General features: G+C 64.6%; 1 protein-coding gene across 1 annotated transcript; it reads right to left on the bottom strand.

Moving 5' to 3' along the window:
• Positions 1-406: 406 nt before the first annotated feature.
• Positions 407-19,915, bottom strand: KLF13 (KLF transcription factor 13). The gene is made up of 2 exons (XM_084907501.1): positions 18,787-19,915; positions 407-1,699 (listed from the first exon to the last, which is right to left on the bottom strand). The coding sequence occupies exons 1-2, from the start codon at positions 19,436-19,438 to the stop codon at positions 1,395-1,397; spliced, it is 957 nt and encodes a 318-aa protein (XP_084763627.1). The 5' UTR covers positions 19,439-19,915; the 3' UTR covers positions 407-1,394.
• Between the last annotated feature and the right edge of the window lie 856 nt (positions 19,916-20,771).

Genomic DNA, 20,771 nt, shown 5'->3' with positions numbered 1-20,771 from the left:
GAGAGGCCAGAGGGAGGGTCCCCGAGGCAGGAACGGGGAGACCGTCCCCGGGGGGCGGAGGGGAGCAGGGGAGAGGGCTGCTCCTTCGGCCCTTTGCCCGGCTCCTCCGCGTAAGGCATGGTCGCTCAGAGCCGGCTGGCCGCTGGGCCCCGGGCCAGAGGGGTCACCAGCTCGGCCACCTGCTGCCGGCCGCCGGCCGCCACCTTCTGGGCGGAGTCCTCGGCGGCGGCGGGGCCGGGGGAAACTCGAGTGCAAATGTCTGTCCGGAGGGAGGCGGCAGGAGGGGGGCTCCTGGCCTCACCGAACGCGTCCGTCCCTGAGAAAGGGTGTCGCATGCGGACGCCCGTCCGTGGGTCTGTCCCTTGTGCAATCGCTGGGGAAGGGTGTTTTGTGTTTGTTTGTTTAAAAAGAAAACTTTTTTTCCCCCTTACAAATGGAGTCTGACACCTGAGGTGAAGAAGATGGAGGGAGGGAGGGGGTTGCCTGCATCCATGTCTCTCTCTCTCTCTCATATTTTTTTTTTTATAGATTTTCCACAGAGAGGAAGGGAGAGGGGCAGAGAGCTAGAAATATCGATGAGAGAGACACATCGACCAGCTGCCTCCTGCACACCCCTCACCGGGGATGTGCCCGCAACCAAGGTCCATGCCCTTGACCGGAATCGAACCCGGGACCCTTCAGTCCGCAGGCCGACGCTCTAGCCGCCGAGCCACACTGGTTTCGGCGTCTCTCTCTCTCTCTCTCTCTCTCTCTCTCTCTCTCCTTTAATGAATCCCGTCCCCTGGAGACAGCAGAGGGAGGGAGGGAGGGAGACACAGAGACACACATGGATGGCTTGCCTCGCTCTCCTGCTCCCACCAAGAGGAGGTACCTGCCCTTGACCGTGACTCGAACTTGGGGAACCTGGGGCCCTTGGGCTTGCAGGCTTTTCCTCTTTCCTTCTCTCTTTTCTTTCCAGATGACTGAAGAGAAAGAGGGGGGTCCCAGGAGGACGGGAGAGCATCCGAATGCTCATGGCTGTCCTAGGGGGGTTGGGATGGGAGAGAGAGAGAGGAGAGAGAGAGAGAGAGAGAGAGAGAGAGAGAGAGAGAGAGAGAGAGAGAGAGAGAGAGAGAGAGAGAGAGAGACAGGGGGACCTCTGTGCGCACAGGAGGCACAGGAGCGCACAGGAGCGCACAGGGGCGGAGGCGCGCAGGCCGGTGTTGCGCCGGGTTGGGGGCGGGTCTGTGCTGTTTTGGGGGGTCCCTCGCCGGCGGGGGGTCCTCAGGGCGGACTGGCCGGCGGGTCTGTGCTGTTTTGGGGGGTCCCTCGCCGGCGGGGGGTCCTCAGGGCGGGCTGGCCGGGCTGGGGTCGAGTCTGTGCTGTTTTGGGGGGTCCCTCGCCGGTCGGGGGCCTCAGGGCGGGCTGGCCGGGCTGGCGGGCGGGCTGCTGGCGTCGGAGCGGCTGTGGTCGCTGAGCGAGCCGGGGCGAGAGCCCCCTGAGCCGCACCCCCCGCCGCGGCGCGGCAGCAGCCCCGCGTGGAAGCCGGCGTGGCGGCGCGCGTGCTTGGTGAGGTGGTCGCTGCGCATGAAGCGCTTGCCGCACAGCGGGCAGCCGAAGCGCTTCTCGCCCGTGTGCGTGCGGTGGTGGCGCGCCAGCTCGTCCGAGCGCGCGAACCGCTTGCTGCAGGCGGGCCAGCCGCAGGCGAAGGGCCGCTCTCCTGCGGGAGGAGGGGGACACGTCAGCGGGCGGGGCGCACGGGGCGTAGCCACCCCCACACCCCCTCTCCAGACACCCCCTCCCCAGACACCCTCTCCCCAGACCCCCGTTTGGGGACCCGGGCCCAGGCGCGCGCTGGGGCGGGGCACCCAGCAGGTGCGCGCAGGCAGGGGCGCGGGCGGGTGGCCGGTGCGCGCAGGGCGGGGCCCCGGGGGTTCAGGGCCGGGTGCTGGGAGGCGGGGGGCGGGCAGGCCGGGAGGGGGAGCCGGCGGGTGCAGGGCGGGGCCCCGGGGGTTCAGGGCCGGGTGCTGGGAGGCGGGGGGCGGGCAGGCCGGGAGGGGGAGCCGGCGGGTGCAGGGCCGGGCGGGGTGCAGCGCCCCGGCCCGGGAAGCGGCTCGATTGCCTCATCTCACCGGGAACAGCGCGTCCCGAGCCCAGAGCGCGCTGGCACCGCCCAGGCCGGACGGCGCGTTCCCTCCCGGAGCCGGGGCGGGGCGGCGGGGCGGGGCGCTCGGGGTTCCCCTCCCCTCCCCTCCCCTCCCCTCTCCTCCCCTCCCCTCCCGCCCTCCTCCGGGGGCCCCTCAGCCCCACCCAGGCCCCCCTCCCCGATCCTCCCGGGCCGCGCCCACAGCGGCCCCTGCGCGCAGCTCAGGCGCCGCCCCCAGCCCAGCCCGGGCCCCGGGGAACCCCCTCCCGCCCCGCACCCCGGGGACAGGGCCTGCTCGCTCCCCGCCCCCCACACCCCTCCAGGAGCCAGGGGGTCCTGGTTGGGGTCCTGGGGTCCAGGGCACAGGCCTGGGGGTGAGGTCTCCATCCCCGGGAACGGGGCGCGCAGTAGGCAGCCGGTCCAGGATTCTATCTCATCATTGATGTTTCTATCCCCCGCGCCCTCTCCCTCCCTCTCTGACATCCATAGGAACGTATTTTCTTTAAAATAAAAATCACACAACAAGTAAAGGGCCTGGGCTAGTGTCTCCACGCAGCCCCGCCCACCCAGCAGCCCCCACGGGGGAGGGGCCATGTCTGCACCCACGGAACCACTCCTGGGGCCTTATTATTATTATTATTATTATTATTTAAAAATATATCTTATTGATTTTTTACAGGGAGGAAGGGAGAGGGAGAGTTAGAAACAGCGATGAGAGAGAAACATCCATCCGCTGCCTCCTGCACACCCCCCACTGGGGATGTGCCCGCCACTAAGGCCCATGCCCTTGACCGGGAATCGAACCCGGGACCCTTCCAGTCCGCAGGCCGACGCTCTGTCCATGGAGCCACACGTGTCTCGGCGCCGAGCTTCGTTTTATTTTATTTTCCACGGATCGGGGGACCCCAGCCCACAGGAACCCGTAGGCCTTAGGGGGTGGGGCTGAGGTTAGGAGGCTTGTCTGTTACCCGTGAGCTCCCCACCTTCCCCCCCGCATAAAGCCAGTTTCCGAGCAGACAGGCAGTGTGGGACCCGCCAGGCCCCTGGAGCCACCTGCTGCCCTGCCGCCCGGCCCACAGCTCCCCTCGCAGGCCCTGCTCCTCCGAAGGGGTGTGTGCTGTGCAGGGAGGGGGGGTCCTCAGAGTCAGGGGGACAAACCGCAGCCACGGCCAGGCCACCGTCCCTCCCACCGGGCAGCCCGGGGGCAGCGCCACTCAGAAGACTTCAAAGGGAAGCACTTGCCCCGGGGGCCAACAGAGCCAGGGCGGTAATTATGGCCTCCAGGCTGCTGGGCCCAGCTCCCGTCCTCCACGTGGCTCCCTGCACCCTCCCAGGCCTGTCGGCCTGTGTGTCTGTCTGTCTGCGGAGAGCCAGCCCGGAGGCGGGGGCAGGGCAGGGGGGCGCGGGGGCGGGCAGCCAGGTGCTGGCCCCAGGCCCAGCCCCTCCCAGGTGGCTGAGGGCGGCCGCCGGTCCGCCCAGCTGTCGGCTGTGGTCACGCGTGGCCGCGGGGAGGGGCTGGGGGGCGGGGGGGCCCTCAGAGACTCTGAGAAGCCGCCCTGGGGGCCCAGGCCACCCCCTTCTTCCCACAAGGAAACCCCCCTCTCGGAGGGAGGGAGGGGGGAGGGAGGAGGGGGGAGAGGGCCCAGCCCCGGCAGAGGCTGCCCTCCCGCCCGCTGCCACCTGGCACCGGCACCCGGGCGGGGAGGGAGGGGGGGGCCCTCTCCCCGCGGAGCTTGAGCAACCATCTGTCCTACTTCTGCTTCCTGTGTCTCTGCCCGCCCTCCCCTCCTCCCCCCTCCCTCCGCCTCCTGGGTGGGTCTCCTCCGCAGCCAGTGGGCGCCCCGCTGGGCCCGGCACCTGCCCGCACCAGCTCCGCAGGTGTGCCGCTTTGGTTGCGGGTTCGATTCCCAGCCCCCACAGCCCCCCTCCCCCGTGGGAGGCAGCCAATCGGTGTGTCTCTCTCATGAGGACGTGTGTGTGTGTGTGTGTGTGTGTGTGTGTGTGTGTGTCTCTCCCCGCTCCCTTCCATCCCTCTGAAAATCAGCCTCATTCCTGCGGTGGATTTTTTTTTTTTAATTTAAAAAAAAATGTTTTAAATATATTTTTGTTGATTTCAGACAGGGAGGAGGAGGAGGAGGAGGAGGGAGAGAGAGAGAGAAGAAGCATCGATGCTGAGAGAGAATCACGGGCCGGCCGCCTCCTGCACAGCCCCCCAGGTGTGTGCCCTCGACGGGGAATCGAACCCTGACCCTCTGGCTCCAAGGTCGAGGCTCCAGCCCTGAGCCACCCCAGCTGGCCAGCCGAGCTGCGGAAACTATTTTGTTTAAAAAAGCCGCTTGCAGAGCCTGGCCAGAGTGGACGGGCGGACAGATCAATACACAGGTTGTGGGATCTATAATAAAAATAATAAAAGGGTAAAATGCTGATTAGACCGGACAGCCGAACAACCTTGGTTAGGGGCGATCAGGCAGGCAGGCAAGTGGTTAGGGGTGATCAGGCAGGCAGAGGGGTTAGGGGTAATCAGACAGGCAGAGGGGTTAGGGGCGATCAGGCAGGCAGGGGAGTGGTTAGGGGCAATCAGGCAGGGGAGTGGTTAGGGGCGATCAGGCAGGCAGGGGAGCGGTTAGGGGCAATCAGGCAGGTGAGTGGTTAGGGGCGATCAGGCAGGCAGGGGAGCGGTTAGGGGCGATCAGGCAGGCAGGGGAGCGGTTAGGAGCCCTGCGGTGTCCGGCCCAAACCGGCCGTTGGACGGACACCCCCCGAGGGGTCCCGGATTGCCAGAGGGTGCAGGCCGGGCTGAGGGACCCCCCGCCCATCCTCCGAGCAGTAATTTCACGCAGGTAGGCCCCTGGTTTATTATAAAACAGCAACTTCGTATCCCAAACCCCGGCTCCTGCACTGGGCCCGCTGCCCTGGAACCCGCACCTGCCGCCTCCGGGGACAAAGCAGCTCGCCCACACGCGTGGCTGCACGTGGCACACGCGTGGCTGCACGTGGCGGGGGGCCACAGGCCGCGTGTCTGGCCCCGCCCCCGCCGGCCCTCCTGCCAGGGGTCACTTCTCACACTGGACAGTTTCCGTTCCCAGGTCCTGCTTCTGCTTTGTTTTCTTCCCAACCCTCCCCCAGGGTATTTTTCCAACCGTTTTCATTTTTAAAAAAATGTATTGTATTAATTTTTTTACAGAGAGGAAGGAAGAGAGAGAGATAGAAACATCGATGAGAGAGAAACACCGATCAGCTGCCTCCTGCACACACCCCACTGGGGATGTGCCCGCAACCAAGGTCCATGCCCTTGACCGGAATTGAACCCGGGACCCTTCCATCCGCAGGCTGACGCTCTATCCACTGAGCACACAGGCTAGAGCCAAGCTAACCCTTTTTTTTTTCAATGTGGGGCGACGAGGTGCTCAGGGATAATGGACGGGGTGTGGGGGCCTCCAGGCCAGGCCCCAGCCCCCTGAGTCCCCCCCGCCCCCCTGAGGGACAGCAGAGCACCCTGGGCTGGGTGGGGCCGGGCCTGGGCCTGGGCCTCCCTGCAGCCAAGCTCCACGCCTGACCCCGGAGCCCGGGGCCCTGGGAGCTCCCCGTTCCCGGGGGCGGGGGAGAGCCGGGCCGGCTGAGGCTGGGGGGGGTGCGGACAGAGTGGGTGCCCTTCCCAGAGGCTCCCTGAGACACCCCCCTCCTCTCCTGCATGTGAGCACCCTGCAGGCCGAGGGACCTCAGGGAGAGAGGGGGCTGGGCGGGGTCCTGCCTGCCCCCACGTCCCCTCCCCCCAGGCCCAGCTGCAGCCGCTCCTGTGGGATCCCGGCCCTTCCCTCCCGGGGCTATTCTGGACGTGTGTGTGTGTGTGTGTGTGTGTGTGCATGTGTGTGTCTGTGTGTGTGTGTAAGTACGTGTGTGTCTGTCTGTGTGCGTGTGTCTGTGTGTGCATGTGTGTCTGTGTGTGTCTGTGTGTGTGCGTGTGTGCATGTGTATGTGAGTGTGTGTACGTGTGTGCACGTGTGTGTGCGTCTGTGTATGTGTGTCTGTGTGTGTGTGAGTGTGTGTGTCTGTGTGAGTGTGCGTGTGAGTGTGCGTCTGTGTCTGTTTGTGTGTGTATCTGTGTCTGTGTGTGTGTGTGTGTGAGTGTGCTTGTGAGTGTGCGTCTGTGTCTGTTTGTGTGTGTATCTGTGTCTGTGTGTCTGTGTGTGTGTGTGTGTGTGTGTGTGTGCGTGCGTGTCTGTGTGCGCCTCCCGTCGGGGGAGGAGGTCAGGGTGGAAATGGCGGGGCTAAAATTAGCCGGAGGCAAACAATCGGAGGCCAGGGCGGCCGGCGGCGGGGGAGGTCAGCCGAGGACAGTCTGTTTGCTGCGGTGGCCGGGCCGGGCTGCCCGGGTCCGGGGCGGTGGGGTGGGGGCCGTAAAGGGAATTGAAAACGAAAATGGATCTGGACGGGGACCAGCACCAGCACCAGGGGACACGGGGACGGGGACGGGGACGGGGACGGGGACAGGGACACGGGGACGGGGACGGGGACCACAGGCCAGGCCAGATGGCAGGGGCTGGGCCAGCCCGGGACCCTCCAGCCTCTGCCCCGCCCCGGGGCCGCCCGCTGGCTCCCGGCGAAGGCGGGGGCGGAGAGGGGGTGACAGAGGCTCCCAGGCCCCGACTGGCACCTCGGTGACCAGGGCCACAGGCCCCGCGCCTGCCCCGGTGGGGGCGCTGCCTCTCTTTGTCTTTTCATATTTTTACTGACGGTTTCAGAAGAGAAAGGGGGGGGGGGGAGAGAAGGGGCTTGCCTTTTAAAAAATATTTCTATTGAGCCCTACCCGGTGTGGCTCAGTGGATAGAGCGCCAGCCTATAGACTAAGAGGTCCCGGGTTCGATTCCGATCAAGGGCATGGGCCTTGGTGGCGGGCACATCCTGGGCTGGGTGGGGCCGGGCCTGGGCCTGGGCCTCCCTGCAGCCAAGTGCCACGTCTTTACTTTTAAGGTCCTTGTATTGTATTGTGTTTTATTTTCCCCCGTTGATTTGCAGAGAGGTTGGAAGGGAGCGGGGGAGACACAGGGAGAGAAACTCCGATCCCTCGCCTCCCGCAGGCACCCACCCTGGGGACGGGGCCCACCACCCCGCACGTGCCCCGCACGGGAATCGAACCCGTGACCTTTCGGTGCCCAGGACGACGACGCTCAGCCCCGAGCCGCTCAGCGGCGGCGGCCGGGGCAGAACCCAGTTCCTCGAACCCGGACACACCCCTGCCTCCCGCCCTCGGCCTCGCCACGGGCCTGGCCCCAGGAGGGCCTCGCACCCGGGGCCCCTGTCCCCGGCTGTCCCCCCACGCCCCTGCTCCAGCTGCTCCTCCCCGGCCTCCGAGGCCTGGCTGCGGACCGACCCCCCACCCTGGGCCCTGGGGTGGGAGCCCTGGGCGAGGGGGGCGGCCAAGTCACCTCCCTCCCAGACACCCCCTCCCCCCCAACGATCCCGTCGGCGTTTGAGGATTTCAGCGCATGAATCTGGGGCACAGAGCAGGGGGCACCCCCCCACACACACACACACACATACACACACACACACATACATACACACACACATACACACACACATACACACACACATACACACATACACACATACACACATACACACACATACACACACATACACACACATACACACTCTCACACACATACACACACACATACACACACACATACACACACACATACACACATACATACACACATACACACACATACACACACATACACACACATACATACACACACACATACACATACACACACATACACACACATACACACACATACACACATACACACACACGCACACACACATACACACACGCACACACACATACACACACATACACACATACACACATACACACACATACACACATACACACACATACACACATACACACATACACACACATATACACACACATACACACATACACACACACACACATACACACACACACATACACACATACACACACACACATACACACATACACACACATACACACATACACACATACACACACACACATACACACATACACACACATACACACATACACACACACATACACACACATACACACACACACATACACACACATACACACATACACACATACACACACATACACACACACACACACACACACACACACACACACACGGACCACAGACACCCCACCGAGCGGCCACTCTGTGCGGAACAAGGATGGATGGGGTCTGGCGGTCTCCCCACACACACTGGGACCGAGTAACGGGGAGCCATCAGCCAAAGGACCCCATGGGCCTGGCCGAGGCACAGACACCAGGGGTGAGGGCGTGCGTGGGGGGGGGGGTCGGGGGGGGTGTAAAGGGGGAAGAAGGTCACGTAGTAACACCTGAATCCATAAAGAAACTTAAAAAAATAATAATAATAATGCACCCAGCCGGGCGGAGTGGCTCAGCGGTGGAGCAGGGACCCAGGTGCCCGGAGGTCCCCGGTTCGATTCCCGCTCAGGGCACCTGCCTGGGTTGCAGGCTCCACCCCCTAGACTAGGGGTGTCGAACTCAATCAGAGAAGGGGCCAAAATCTAAAATCCAGCCTAAATCGCGGGCCGAATGGTTTACTGAACAGTCATAAACTGACAATGTCATAAACTGACAGCGGAGTGCAGTGATGACAGCGCGGTGCGGGCCACATGGCAAGGCCTGGCGGGCTGGATTTGGCCCGCGGGCCTTGTGTTTGACACATGTGCTCTAGACGTATCGGCGAGGAGAGGGGATCCTACGGGAACATGTTGAAGATATTTATTTTGAAATATATATGTATATACTTTTTAATTAAATATATCTTATGGATGTTTTTACAGAGAGGAAGGAAGAGGGAGAGTGAGTGAGACACGTGGATGAGAGAGAAACATCCATCAGCTGCCTCCTGCACACCCCCCACCGGGGATGTGCCCGCCACCGAGGCACGTGCCCTTGGCCGGAATCGAACCCGGGACCCTTCAGAGGGTTCGATTCCCGGTCGAGGGCATGCACCTGGGCTGCAGGTTCGATGGTTCCCAGCTGCAGCCGGGACTCGTGCGGGAGGCAGCCGATCGACGTGTGTCTCTCCCACATCAGCGTTCCTCCAGCTCTCCTCCCTCCCTCCCTCCCGTCCCCTCTCTCTGCAAAGGAGAAGAACGGACACCGAGGCCCCATCCTAGAACCTGAGACGGCGAGAAGGTGAGAACCCCGGCCGCCAGCATGCACGGCGCCCGCCGCCAGTTGCCACGGTGACCCCGTGTTTAGCTCGGTTTGCTCTTAGTCAGCGGGGGGAGGAGGCAGGCCTACCGGGAACCAGGCCGCCGCCTCCCGCAGCCCCACGGGTTTAAAAAAGAAAAAAGAAAGAAGCAGGCTGAGAAGCACGCCCTCTCCCTCCAGGGAGCAGCTGGGCCACGCCCGTCCCCACTGCCCCCCGAGGGCCCTGTCTGCCCCCTCCCCTCCGTCCCCCGCAGGCACGGACCCCCTCACCCCGAGGGACCCCAGGGGAGCAGTGGGCGGCGGCCGGCCAGCCCCCCAACCTGTCTCTAAGGCCCCCCCTTTTATGTTTAAACTTTTTTAAAAATATATATTTTATGGATTTTTTTTACAGAGAGGAAGGTAGAGGAGGGAGAGAGAGTTAGAAACATCGACAAGAGAGAAAAACAACCATCAGCTGCCTCCTGCACGCCCCCCACCTGGGGATGTGCCCGCAGCCCAGGCACATGCCCTTGGCCGGAATCGAACCCGGGACCCTTGCGTCCGCAGGCCGGCGCTCTATCCGCTGAGCCACTCCGGTGAGGCCCAAGGCCCCCCTTCTGGCTGACTCTCCCGTGAGCCGGAGAGAGGGCAGCCCAGCCTAAGAACGTGTTTTTGCGGTGGGTCAGTGCGTGCTTGCTTTTCTAAAAAAAACAAAACACAGAGAACACGCTTAAAAAGAAAAAAAAGAACAAGTAAAAAAAAAACATGTTTCGGTCCCACAGTCCCCAGTGCGAGGGCCGGGGTAGAAGGAGGGGGGGGGGGAGGAAGAGGAAGAAGAGGAGGGAGGGGAGGAGGAAGGGGAGGAGGAGGGAGGAGGAGAGCGGGGAGGGCGGGCAGAGGGGCAGGAAGGAGGAGGAGGCGGGTGCTCAGGGCTGAGCCCTCGGCCGCAGACAAAGCCGGCCCGGCCTGGCCTGGCCTGGCCCCCCGCCAGGGCCGTCCCACACGGGGCCGCGGGCGGCTGGCGGGGGGCCAGGGCGGGAGGCCTGGGCCTGCGCCCCCTCCAGCTCTGCCCAGGTCCCCGCTCTGCCCGGAAGGCCAGCCCGGCCCCACGGCAGGCACACCGGGCCCTGCCTCTGTCATCCGGGCTCCCCTCCCCCGGGGGGTCCCCAAAACCCCGACCGCAGGCCCGAGCCTCCTGGCCCGACGCCCGGGGCCTGGCTGCCGTCCAGCGAGCTCTGGCGGGAGGCTGAGCACCTGCACGTGAGCACACACACTCGCACACACACACACAGGCACGCACACCCACCCTCATACACTTGCTCATGCGGGACACACGCAAAGATACACGCACGAACACCCAGAGAACCCCCAGTGCCTGAGGCCAAACGGCAAAGCCGTTTTTTTTTCAGAAAACAGGGCGATGCCCGGCTGGTGTGGCTCAGTGGGTGGAGCGTCGACCCAGGAACCAGGAGGTCAGGGCACAGGCCTGGGGCTGTGCAGGCTCCATCCCCAGTGGGGGGCTTTCAGGAGGCAGCCGATCCATGATTCTCTCTTACCTCGGATGTTTCTCTCTCTCTTTACCTCTCCCTGCCTCTCTGAGATCAATACAATATATGTAAGCCCTGGCCGGTTGGCTCCGTGGATAGAGCGTCGGCCTGCGGACTGAAGGGTCCCGGGTTCGATTCCGGGCAAGGGCATGGACCTTGGTTGTGGACACATCCCCGGGAGGGGCCGTGCAGGAGGCAGCTGATGGATGTTTTTCTCTCTCATCGATGTTCCTAGCTCTCTATTCCTCTCCCTTCCTCTCTGTAAAAAAAAAAAAAAAAAAAAAAAAAAAAAAAAAAATATATATATATATATATATATATATATATATATATATATATATATATATATATTTTAGAAATCAATGGAAGAACATCCTGGGTGAGGATTAACACTAGCAATAATAATAATTTAACAAATAAAAATCTGCTCTGAAAAGAACAGGAGGCGGTGCAGCCTGCCCGGCGGGTGAGGGAGGACCTGGGTGGCGGGAGGGGACGGGCAGGGGCTGAGGGTCGCCGGCCGCCAGGCGGTCACGCAGGACCACGCACAGCCCGCCCCGCACCCACCCGGCCGGCCGGGTCTGCTGAGCTGCAGGACACACAGTGGCAGCTCCCGGACTGGTCTGCAGGGGTCACCCCTCCTGGGGTGTGTGTGTGTGTGTGTGTGTGTGTGTGAGTGAGTGTGTGTGAGGGGGGGTGCAGCCACGGTGCCAGCCCCAGCCCCAGCCCCTCCGCCGATCCCAGCCCGGGTTTGGAGCGACGTGTCCGTCCAGGGTCAGGCCAAACAGCCCTCCACGCCAAGGACACGCCAAGGACACGCCAAGGACACGCCCGGCCAGGGCCCTCTGTCCCTCCCCCTCCCTCCCTCCCTCCCTCCGCCTCTGAGGGCGGGTTCTGAGGTTCCAGCGCCTTTGGGGTTTCCTCTGGCTTTCCCAACCCTGACTTCCTCGCAAAACCCTGCCGGCCGGCCGAGCAGCCATTAGCTGGACCTCCACCTCCCGCCCTAGGCCTGCTCTTTCCTTTCTCTCTTTTCTCCCCGGCGGCTGTGTGCCCGTGGACTGCCTCAGAGACAGCGGGAAGGAGGGAGAGAGAGAGAGAGAGAGAGAGAGAGAGAGAGAGAGAGAGAGAGAGAGAGAGACAGAGAGAGAGACAGAGACATCGTGGGTGTGAGAGAGACGGGTCAGGCTGGGGACCGAGCCTGCAGCCCCAGGACACGCCCTTGACCACAATGGAACCCCGGGTCCTGCCGTCCACGTCCCCACAACCAGAGTCCACACAGATGGACGCCAGGCCTGGGAGCTCAGCTCAGACACAACAGCGAGCCAGGGGCCGCACCTACGTGTGTGCCCGCGTGCGTGCATGTGTGTGCACGCGTGTGCAGGCCAGGGGAGGGCCCCAGGCCAGAGCCTCGGGTCGGGGTGAGAATTTCTCCATCGCACACTGGGTCACATCCAGGCCAGCGGCAGCCGGCGGGGCCCCATGTTTGAGCATCAACCCATGAGCCAGGAGGCCACAGTCTGATGCCGGTCAAGGGCACAGGCCTGGCTCTCCAGCTCGATCCCCAGTAGGGAGCGTGCAGGAGGCAGCCGATCCACGATTCTCTCTCCTCATCGATGTTTCTCTCTCTCTCTCTCTCTCCCTCCCTCTCCCATTGTGTCTGGAATCAATAAAAATATATTTTAAAATAGGAATACATACATGGCAACCATGCTTTTTTTTTAATTTATTAAAAAAAAAATATTTCCGCCCTCACCGGTTTGGCTCAGTGGGTAGAGTGTCGGTCTGCGGACTGAAGGGTACCGGGTTCGATTCCCGGTCAAGGGCACATACCTTGGTTTCGGGCACATCCCCAGTGGGGGGCGTGCAGGAGGCAGCTGGTCGCTGACTCTCTCTCTCGTCGATGTTTCTAGCTCTCTGTCCCTCTCCCTTCCTCTCTGTAAAAAAATCAATACAATATATATATTTTTTAAAAATCAATACAATATATTTAAAAAGTAAAATAAATATCTCCACCAGCAGGAGCCGGAAAACCTCCCGATGCAGATGGAGGAGGAAGCAGAATTCCACGCGGTCACAGAGGCCACACCCGCCCTGCCCGCGCCCCGCTGCCCGCCCCGGGCTCCGGCCGCCGCCCCGCCCGTTACTCATTAACGCCGTCCGGGAGCGCGTTCCTCCGCGTGCGATGCGCCCGCCAGGCACCGCCGGCGCCACCTGACCCCGCCCCGGGCAGGCCTGGCACCGTGTGTCCGCCAGCAGCCGGCGGGCAGGCCCTGGGTGCCCACCTCCCCGGCTGGCTTTTTTATGTATTTATTTTATGTTATTGATTTTGTACAGAGAGAAAGAGAGAGAGATAGAGAGTTAGAAACATCAATGAGAGAGAATCACGGATCAGCTGCCTCTTGCACAGCCCCTGCTGGGGATGTGCCCGCAACCAAGGCACATGCCCTTGACCAGAATTGAACCCGGGACCCTTGAGTCCCCAGACCGACGCTCTGTCCACTGAGCCAAACCGGTTTCGGCTATTTTTTTATTTTTTTATTTTATTGATTTTGTCCAGAGAGGAAGGGAGAGAGATAGAGAGTTAGAAACATCGCTGAGAGAGTGTCATCGATCAGCTGCCTCTTGCACACCCCCCACCTGGGATGCGCCCGAAACCAAGGTTCATGCCCTTGACCGGAATCGAACCCGGGACCCTTGAGTCCCCAAGCCGACGCTCTATCCACTGAGCCACACCGGTCTCGGCCCGGCTGGTTTTTATTTCACTTTATCCTTCCCCGAGGAGATGGTCCCGCTGATGTTCAGACAGAGCGGGGGAGAGAGAGAGGGAGAGAGAGAGAGAGAGAGAAACGACGACGTGAAAAAATGAATCCGGCGATGTAGCAGGATACAGAATTAACGCCCAGAAATCCATGGCATTTCTACACACCGACAGTGAACTTACAGAAGCAGAGACTAAAAAAGAAACATCGACGGAGAGAGGCACACCGGTGGGCGGCCTCCTGCGCCCGCCCCCTGACCAGGGCCCGGGCCCGGGAGCAGCAGCCTGCCAGCCACCGAGGTCCGTGCCCTCGACCGGAATCGAACCCGGGACCCTTTCGTCCACCGGCTGACCCTCCATCCACCAGCCAGGGCTCAATTAAAAAAAAAAAAAGGGGGGGGTTGTTTGTGTGGGTTTTTTTTTTTCCCCCTGGCTGGTGTGGCTCAGTGGATGGAGCGTCGGCCTGCGGACTGAATGGTCCCGGGTCCGATTCTGGCCAAGGGCACATGCCCAGGGTGTGGGCTCGATCCCCAATAGGGGACATGCAGGAGGCAGCCGATCGATCCATGATGCTCTCTCATCCTTGGTTTCTCTCTCTCTCTCTCTCTCTATCCCTCTCCCCTCCTCTCTGAAATCAATAAAGAAATATATTTTTTAAAAACTTTTTTAAATAAAAAAAAACACCTATTTTTCGCTGCCTTCTTCACGCACACACACAGGCACACCTCCACCGGGGCCTGGCACTCAGAGCTCCCTGCGGCCTGCAGACGCTCAGGGGCCTGCAGCCGTCTTTCCCCTGCGGGCAGGAGGGGGTGCAAAGAGCACCCACAGGCCCCGCCCCTGCCAGCCGCGCCCGGTGGGTGGGTGGGTGGGTGATCGTCCCTCGCTGCTGAGGGGCCGAGCGCTCGCCCGGGCAGGGCCCAGGGGAGCCAGGGAGAGCCGGCGGGGGGGGGGGGGGGGGGGGGGGCAGGGCCTGCGGAGGGGGCAGCTGCGGGCGGTGGGGTTCCCCGTGTTCTCGGGTGAGGCATGTACTGTGGGCGTGAGAACCCGGCGAAGTCAAAACAAGAGAGGGAGGCAGCGGAGCAACAGCAGGAACCTCAGCGGGGGAGGAAGGGGAGGGAACCAAGAACATGTGTGTTTTTTTTTAAAGCCCTGGCTAGTGTGGCTCAGTGGATAGAGCACCCGCCTGCGGACAGAAGGGTCCCGGGTTCGATTCCGGTCAAGGGCATGCACCTTGGTTGCGGGCACATCCCCGGTGGGGGGCGTGCAGGAGGCAGCTGGTCGATGTTTCTCTCCCATCGATGTTTCTAGCTCTCTCTCCCTCTCCTTTCTTCTCTGTAAATAATTATATATATGGATATATATATATTTTTTAAACACAAAACTTTTATTTTAATTCTTTTTAATGCGTTTTTTTTTTTACTGAGCCCTGGACCGTTTGGCTCCGTGGATCGAGCATCAGCCTACAGACGGAAGGGCCCCGGGTTCGATTACGGTCAAGGGCACGTACCTTGGTGGCAGGCTCCTCCCAGGCCCGGGCCCCGGTTGGAGCCGGTGCAGGAGGCAGCCCGTCGGTGTGTCTCTCTCACATGACGTTTCTCTCTCTGTCTCCCTCTCCCTTCCGCTCTCCCTAAGGTCAATGGGACAACATCCCCTGGGGAGGATGCACAGACGAGAAAATCAGGGTGGCCGGGACACACACGCGTTGGCCAGGGTCACACACACACACACACACACACACGCCTGGGACACGCACACAAAGCCCTGGGAGGGCCCGGAGGAGGGCGGCACGGGTCCGAGGGGGAGGGGCAGGCTCGCACGCTCGGCCCGCACACTTCTGCATTTGTCTGAAGTTGCCCCACCGGCCCCACGGGCACCCCGGGGCGGCGAGGGGGGTGGGGGGGAGCCGGGCCGCTCACCCCGCACTGGGCTGGGCTGCCTGCTTCTCCGAGGCCCCTCACCCCCAGGATGGAACCCCTGTTCCCGGGGAGCCAGCAGCTTCAGACCAACCCCGCCCAAGCCCTAACAGGAAATGGCTGAGAGAAGGCAATCTGAGGGCTTCCCACCCTCACCCGCACCGGGCGGGGGACACGGGCGGAGCCTGGGGTCTGCAGGAGGCGTGGCCGGCCGTGTCCACCCCCGAGCTGCTGGCAAGGAGATGTGTGGGATTTTTTTAAAAATATATTTTTATTGACTTCAGAGAGAGGAAGGGAGTGGGGGAGAGAGAGAGAAACATCCATGTTGAGAGAGAATCAGGGACCGGCTGCCTCCTGCACGCCCCACACTGGGGATGGAGCCTGCAACCGGGGCCTGAGCCCCTGACCAGGGATCGAACCCTGACCTCCTGGTTCCTAGGTCGACGCTCCATCACTGAGACCTTGGTGTCTTGGTTTTGTTTTCCCCGGGCGATCGCTAGCTATAACATCAACAATGACTCGCCCTGGCCGGTGTGGCTCAGTGGATAGAGCGTGGGCCCTGCAGACCGAAAGGTCCCGGGTTCGATTCCGGTCAAGGGCATGTGCCTTGCTTGCAGGCACATCCCCAGTAGCGGAGTGTGCAGGAGGCAGCTGATCGATGTTTCCCCTCTCGCCGATGATGTTTCTAGCTCTCTATCCCTCTCTCTTCCCCCTGTAAAAAAAAATCAATGAAAAAATATAAAAAATATTTTGAAAAAGGAAAAGAAAACCAGGGAACTGGAGGCATCACCTCAGGCGGCTGGTTCCAGTCCCTGCGGCCAGCTTTGGGGTTCCAGGCACGCCCCCACTCCCCACCCCGCCCTAGCCTGGCTCCCAGCGCCTGCCCCAATCCTCTAAGCCAAGGGGTCTGTGCGCTCAGGCCCACAAAGCCTGGCCCCCGGCAAAGATCGGGGGGCGCAGCCAGCCAAGCCCGAGGTCACCCCCAGACCAAAACCTTCCCCAACCCACCCCCCAGCGCCCAGCTCCACCTGCGACAGCGCGCGCCGCCCTCCACCCAGCCCCTCCCCAAATCTCCATCCCCATCCTGAGCCACCGGTGCCACCCCACGGGAGGCCGCAGGGAGACTGGCCTGGGGGGACCCCACCCCCACAAAGAGGTCCCTAACCCCAGCCACGCCCCAAGCGCTGGCCCCACCCCTGGATTCAGGGTCCCGGCTGCGCCCCGCCCTCAGTGCCACGCCCACCAGGACTCCGGGGTCCCCAAGCAGAACCAACACCCTCTCCCTCCAGGGATCCAGGTCCCCCCGCCCTCCAATCTGGACCCCACACACTCCAATCTGGACACCCCGAAGGCCTAGCCATGGCCCCCCATTTCACCCTGGACGGCCACGGGGTTTGGGGGGGCCAGGTGCCTCCGGGAGGCGCTGGTCCTGGGCGCCTGCAGACCTGGGACCCGGTGCAACCGAGGGGAGGCCGCAATTTTAATTTTATTATTATTATTATTATTATTATTATTATTATTATTGATTTCAGAGGGAGGAAGGGAGGGAGAGAGAATCACCCATGGGCCGCCTCCTGCACGCCCGCCCTGGGGGACCCAGCCCGCACCCCGGGGGGCCCTGCGCCCTGGCCAGGACTCGAACCCGGACCTCCCGGTCCCTGGGTCTGGACGCTCCAACGTGTAAACCAGCATTTCTACCGTCCGAGGAGCTCTGTTCTGTACGGAGAAGGCCCACCCGCTGGGACCCAGAAAGCAGCAGCAGGTCGCGGGTGTTTTTGTTCTGTTTTTGTGCAGAATTTGCCCCAAATTCGGGAGGAAGGGAAGTGAGTGTCCGCGGAGGGTTCCCTCCCGGGCGCTCCGAGGAGGAACCGGGCGGTTCTGGACACCGAACCGGCACCGGGAGGTTCTCATCCACTGAAAGGCGGGGTGTGTTTTTGGGGTTTTTTTGTTGGTTTGTTTGGTTTTGCTACTTTTTTTGTTTTACAAAAAACAAAAAACAAACAAACAAAAAAACCAACAACCACAGAGCTCCGAGGAGTCAACTCCCAGGTGGAGGGCCCCCTGGGATGGGGATGGGAGGAGAGAGGGGGCGGCGCGCGGGGGTCTCCGGCACCCAGGCTGCGCCCCGGGGCGCACGCCTCCAACCCCCGACCCCGCACAGGTGCCCAGCGCCCCGCATCCATCCATCCGTCCATCCATCCGTCCGTCCCGCGCCAACAGCGAGCGCGGAGCCGGGCCCCTCCTTCCCGGATGGGAGCCCCGGGGCCGGGCGCGCACCCCGCCGGCCGGATGGGCGTGGCTCCCCAACCCCGAGCCGCGGACGCACCGGGATCCCAGACCTCCACCCCCGCCCCCCCCCCCCCCAGAAGCTCTGGTTTGGACAAATGAAACCTCGGGGCGCCGGAGAAATGGCAGGAAGGGGAGCGCAGAGAGTGTGCCGAGCGGCGCCGGAGGGAGCCCTGTCCCCGCGTGAACTCCGCCCGCCGCGCCCGGCCCCGCCCCGAGCGCGCGCCCCGGCCCGGCCGGCGGGGGAGGGAGGGGACCCGGAGCCAGGGCCACCCCGCTTTCCCCGCAGATCCCCCGTGTGCCACGGCCTCCCAGCTCCCCGATGGCCTGGGGGGGGGCCCAAAACCTCCTCCTCCCCCCGCGATCCCCACCCAGCGCGCGCGCCCCTGCCCGGCCGGCGAGGGAGGGTGGAGGGAGGGAGGGAGGGACCGGGAGCCAGGGCCACCCGCTTTCCCGCGGCTCCCCGATGGCCTGGGGGGCCCCCCACCCCGAGATCCCCGCCCAGCGCGCCCGCACCTGCCCCCCGGCCCCCCGGGTCAGGGCGGGGTCCCCGCCCCCAACCCGGATGACGACATCCGCCCCCGCGGCCCCGCCCGCGCGCCCGCCCGCCCTCCGGAGCGCGCCCGGGGAAGGGGGCGTGTCCGGCCGGCCGGCGGGGGGCGCGGTCGCCAAAGCGGGTGCGGGCGGCTCCGGGCGCTGCCGGGAACCCGCCTCCTCGCGGGGGGCGCGGGGTGCCGCCCGCAGGACCAGGACGGAGTTTGGGGGGAAGGGACGAGGCCCCGAGTGTCCCCGGCCCCTGGCGCCCTCTGCGCCTTTGCGCGCGCGCCCCGGCCGGCCGCACAGGGGGGCGTGGCCCGGCGCCTGGCACCGGGGGAGGCGCGGGGCGGGAGGGGGGCGTAAGGGGGGCAGGGGGACCCCCACTGACCTGTGTGCGTCCTCAGGTGCGCCTTGAGGTGCGAGGACTTGCCGTAGACCTTCTCGCAGCCCGCGTAGTGGCACTTGTGCCTCCGCGGCGGCGACTCCGGGTCGGCGCGGCTGCGGGCCCGCCGGCCCCTTTGTCTGGGGCCGGGCTCCTGGGGCTCCACACCCGCCTCCTGGGGCTCCGGGGGCTCCTGTGGCTCCTGGGGATCCCCAAGATCCTCGGGATCGCTCCACGCGGGGCTCGGGGGCGCGGCGGGGCAGGCACGCTCCGGGGAGGCCGGGGAGGCCGGGGGCGAGGCCGGGGGCAGGCGGCACGGGGTGCGCGCCTTGCGGGCCCCGGCCCCGGCGCCCCCCTCCCGGCGGCGGTCCCCCCGGCGGTCCTCCCCGGTCCCGGGGGTCGCGGGCGGCTGCTGGTTGAGGTCCGCCAGGATGCGCGCCACCACGAAGAGCGAGGCGCGGTCCTTGCCGTCGCGGCGCGGCTCCTCGGCGGCGGCGGAGACGGCGGAGACGGAGGTGGAGGCGGCGGGGACCGCGCCCTCGGGGCCCGGCTCCGGCCCCGGCGGCGCCCCCGCGCGCGGCCCGTGCACCACGGCGCGGCTGGACATGGACACGAGGCACTCGGCGGCGAAGTGGTCGACGTAGGCGGCGGCTGCCATGCTGCGGGCGGCTCCTCCTCGGCTCCTCGTCGTAATCAGAGGCGCATCCGCACCCCAAAGCCTCCCGGAGAGCGAGGGGGGCGGGGAGCGGGGTGCAGGGGGTGCGGAGGGCGCTGCCCTCTCCGCCGCCGGCTGCGCGCGGGGCTCCGGGCCGCCTGCGCCGTCACCCGCCCGGCCGGGCCCCGGAGCGGGAGCGCATGGAGAGGGGCGCACGGAGAGGTTCAGGGGGGGCGTCCAGGAGGAGTTGGGGGCCCGCTCGAGCGGCGTGTCCTAGGGAAGCCGAGCGGGGACGGCGTTAGGAGGGACGCGGCGGCGGCGCCAAGCATTGTGGCGGGTGGACGGGCGGGACCGGCGCCGTGTGCGCGCCTCCCCGGCGGCTCGGTTGTGGGCGGCCCGGCCCCCGGGGGTGGGCGGGGCGGGGCCGGGGCCACATCTGGGCCCGACGTCAGCCCCCAGCCACATCCTGGCGGCGGCGCAGGGCGCAGGTTCCCGGCGGCGGCTGCGGCGGAGGCGGTGGCCGCGGGAGCAGGGCGCGCGCCTGGAGAGGGGCGGGGGACCCGGGAGCGCGCAGCCCGCGCTCACCCCGGGACAGGGGGGCGTGCCCAAAGGCTCAGGGGCGGGTCCCAACGAGCCCGGCCAATCCGGGGAGCCGCTAAGGGAGCCTCTGGCCCCGCCCCCGGGCCCCGAAGCGCGGCCCCATAGGGGCGTGTCCCCCCGGCGCGGCCGGAGGAGGGGCGCGCGCGGTGGAGAGCTGGGGGCCCTCCCGCCCTCCTCCCGCCCTCCTCCCGCCCTCCTCCTCCTCCTCCTCCTCCTCTTCCCCCTCCCCCGGCCTCGGGGACTCCGCGGGGTGTTTTTCTGCCGGACCTTTTGTACGATCACGGCCTGGAACCCCCCGAATCCCCCCCCCCCACGGTGTGGGGGAGGCGAGCCGCCGGGGAGGGAGGGGGGAGAAGGGAGGGGGTGCCCCTTTGTCCGTCCAGTCAGCCCCGCCCGCCCGCCCGCCAGGGGCGCCGGGGTGGGTGCGCCTCCTTCAACCTCCGGAGCGCGCGGTTTGGCACCGCGGGGAGCCCTGCCCGCCGCCGGGGCTGGGGTTCGGGGGGCGCACCCACTCCCGCCGCACCCACCACCCACCCCAGAAGGGGTCTTGGGTGACTCAGGCCGATGGGGTCCCCGCCGCGCTCCGGCCCTTGTCCCGCGCGCGCGCGTCCCGGGCTGGATCGGGGCGGCGGTTGGTTGGGGCGGGGCCGCTCCGGGGAGCGCGCGAGAGGCCCCGGGAGGGAGTTCCCTTCCCCGCCTGGCCCCGGGGCGGCCGGGGACCTGGGGCGGGTCCCCC

Source organism: Pipistrellus hanaki (genome assembly GCF_964339955.1).
Source record: "Pipistrellus hanaki genome assembly, contig: scaffold_124, whole genome shotgun sequence".
Lineage (NCBI taxonomy): Eukaryota > Metazoa > Chordata > Mammalia > Chiroptera > Vespertilionidae > Pipistrellus > Pipistrellus hanaki.
Note: the sequence above shows the minus strand (reverse complement) of the source record. Positions and strands in the feature narration are given on the sequence as shown.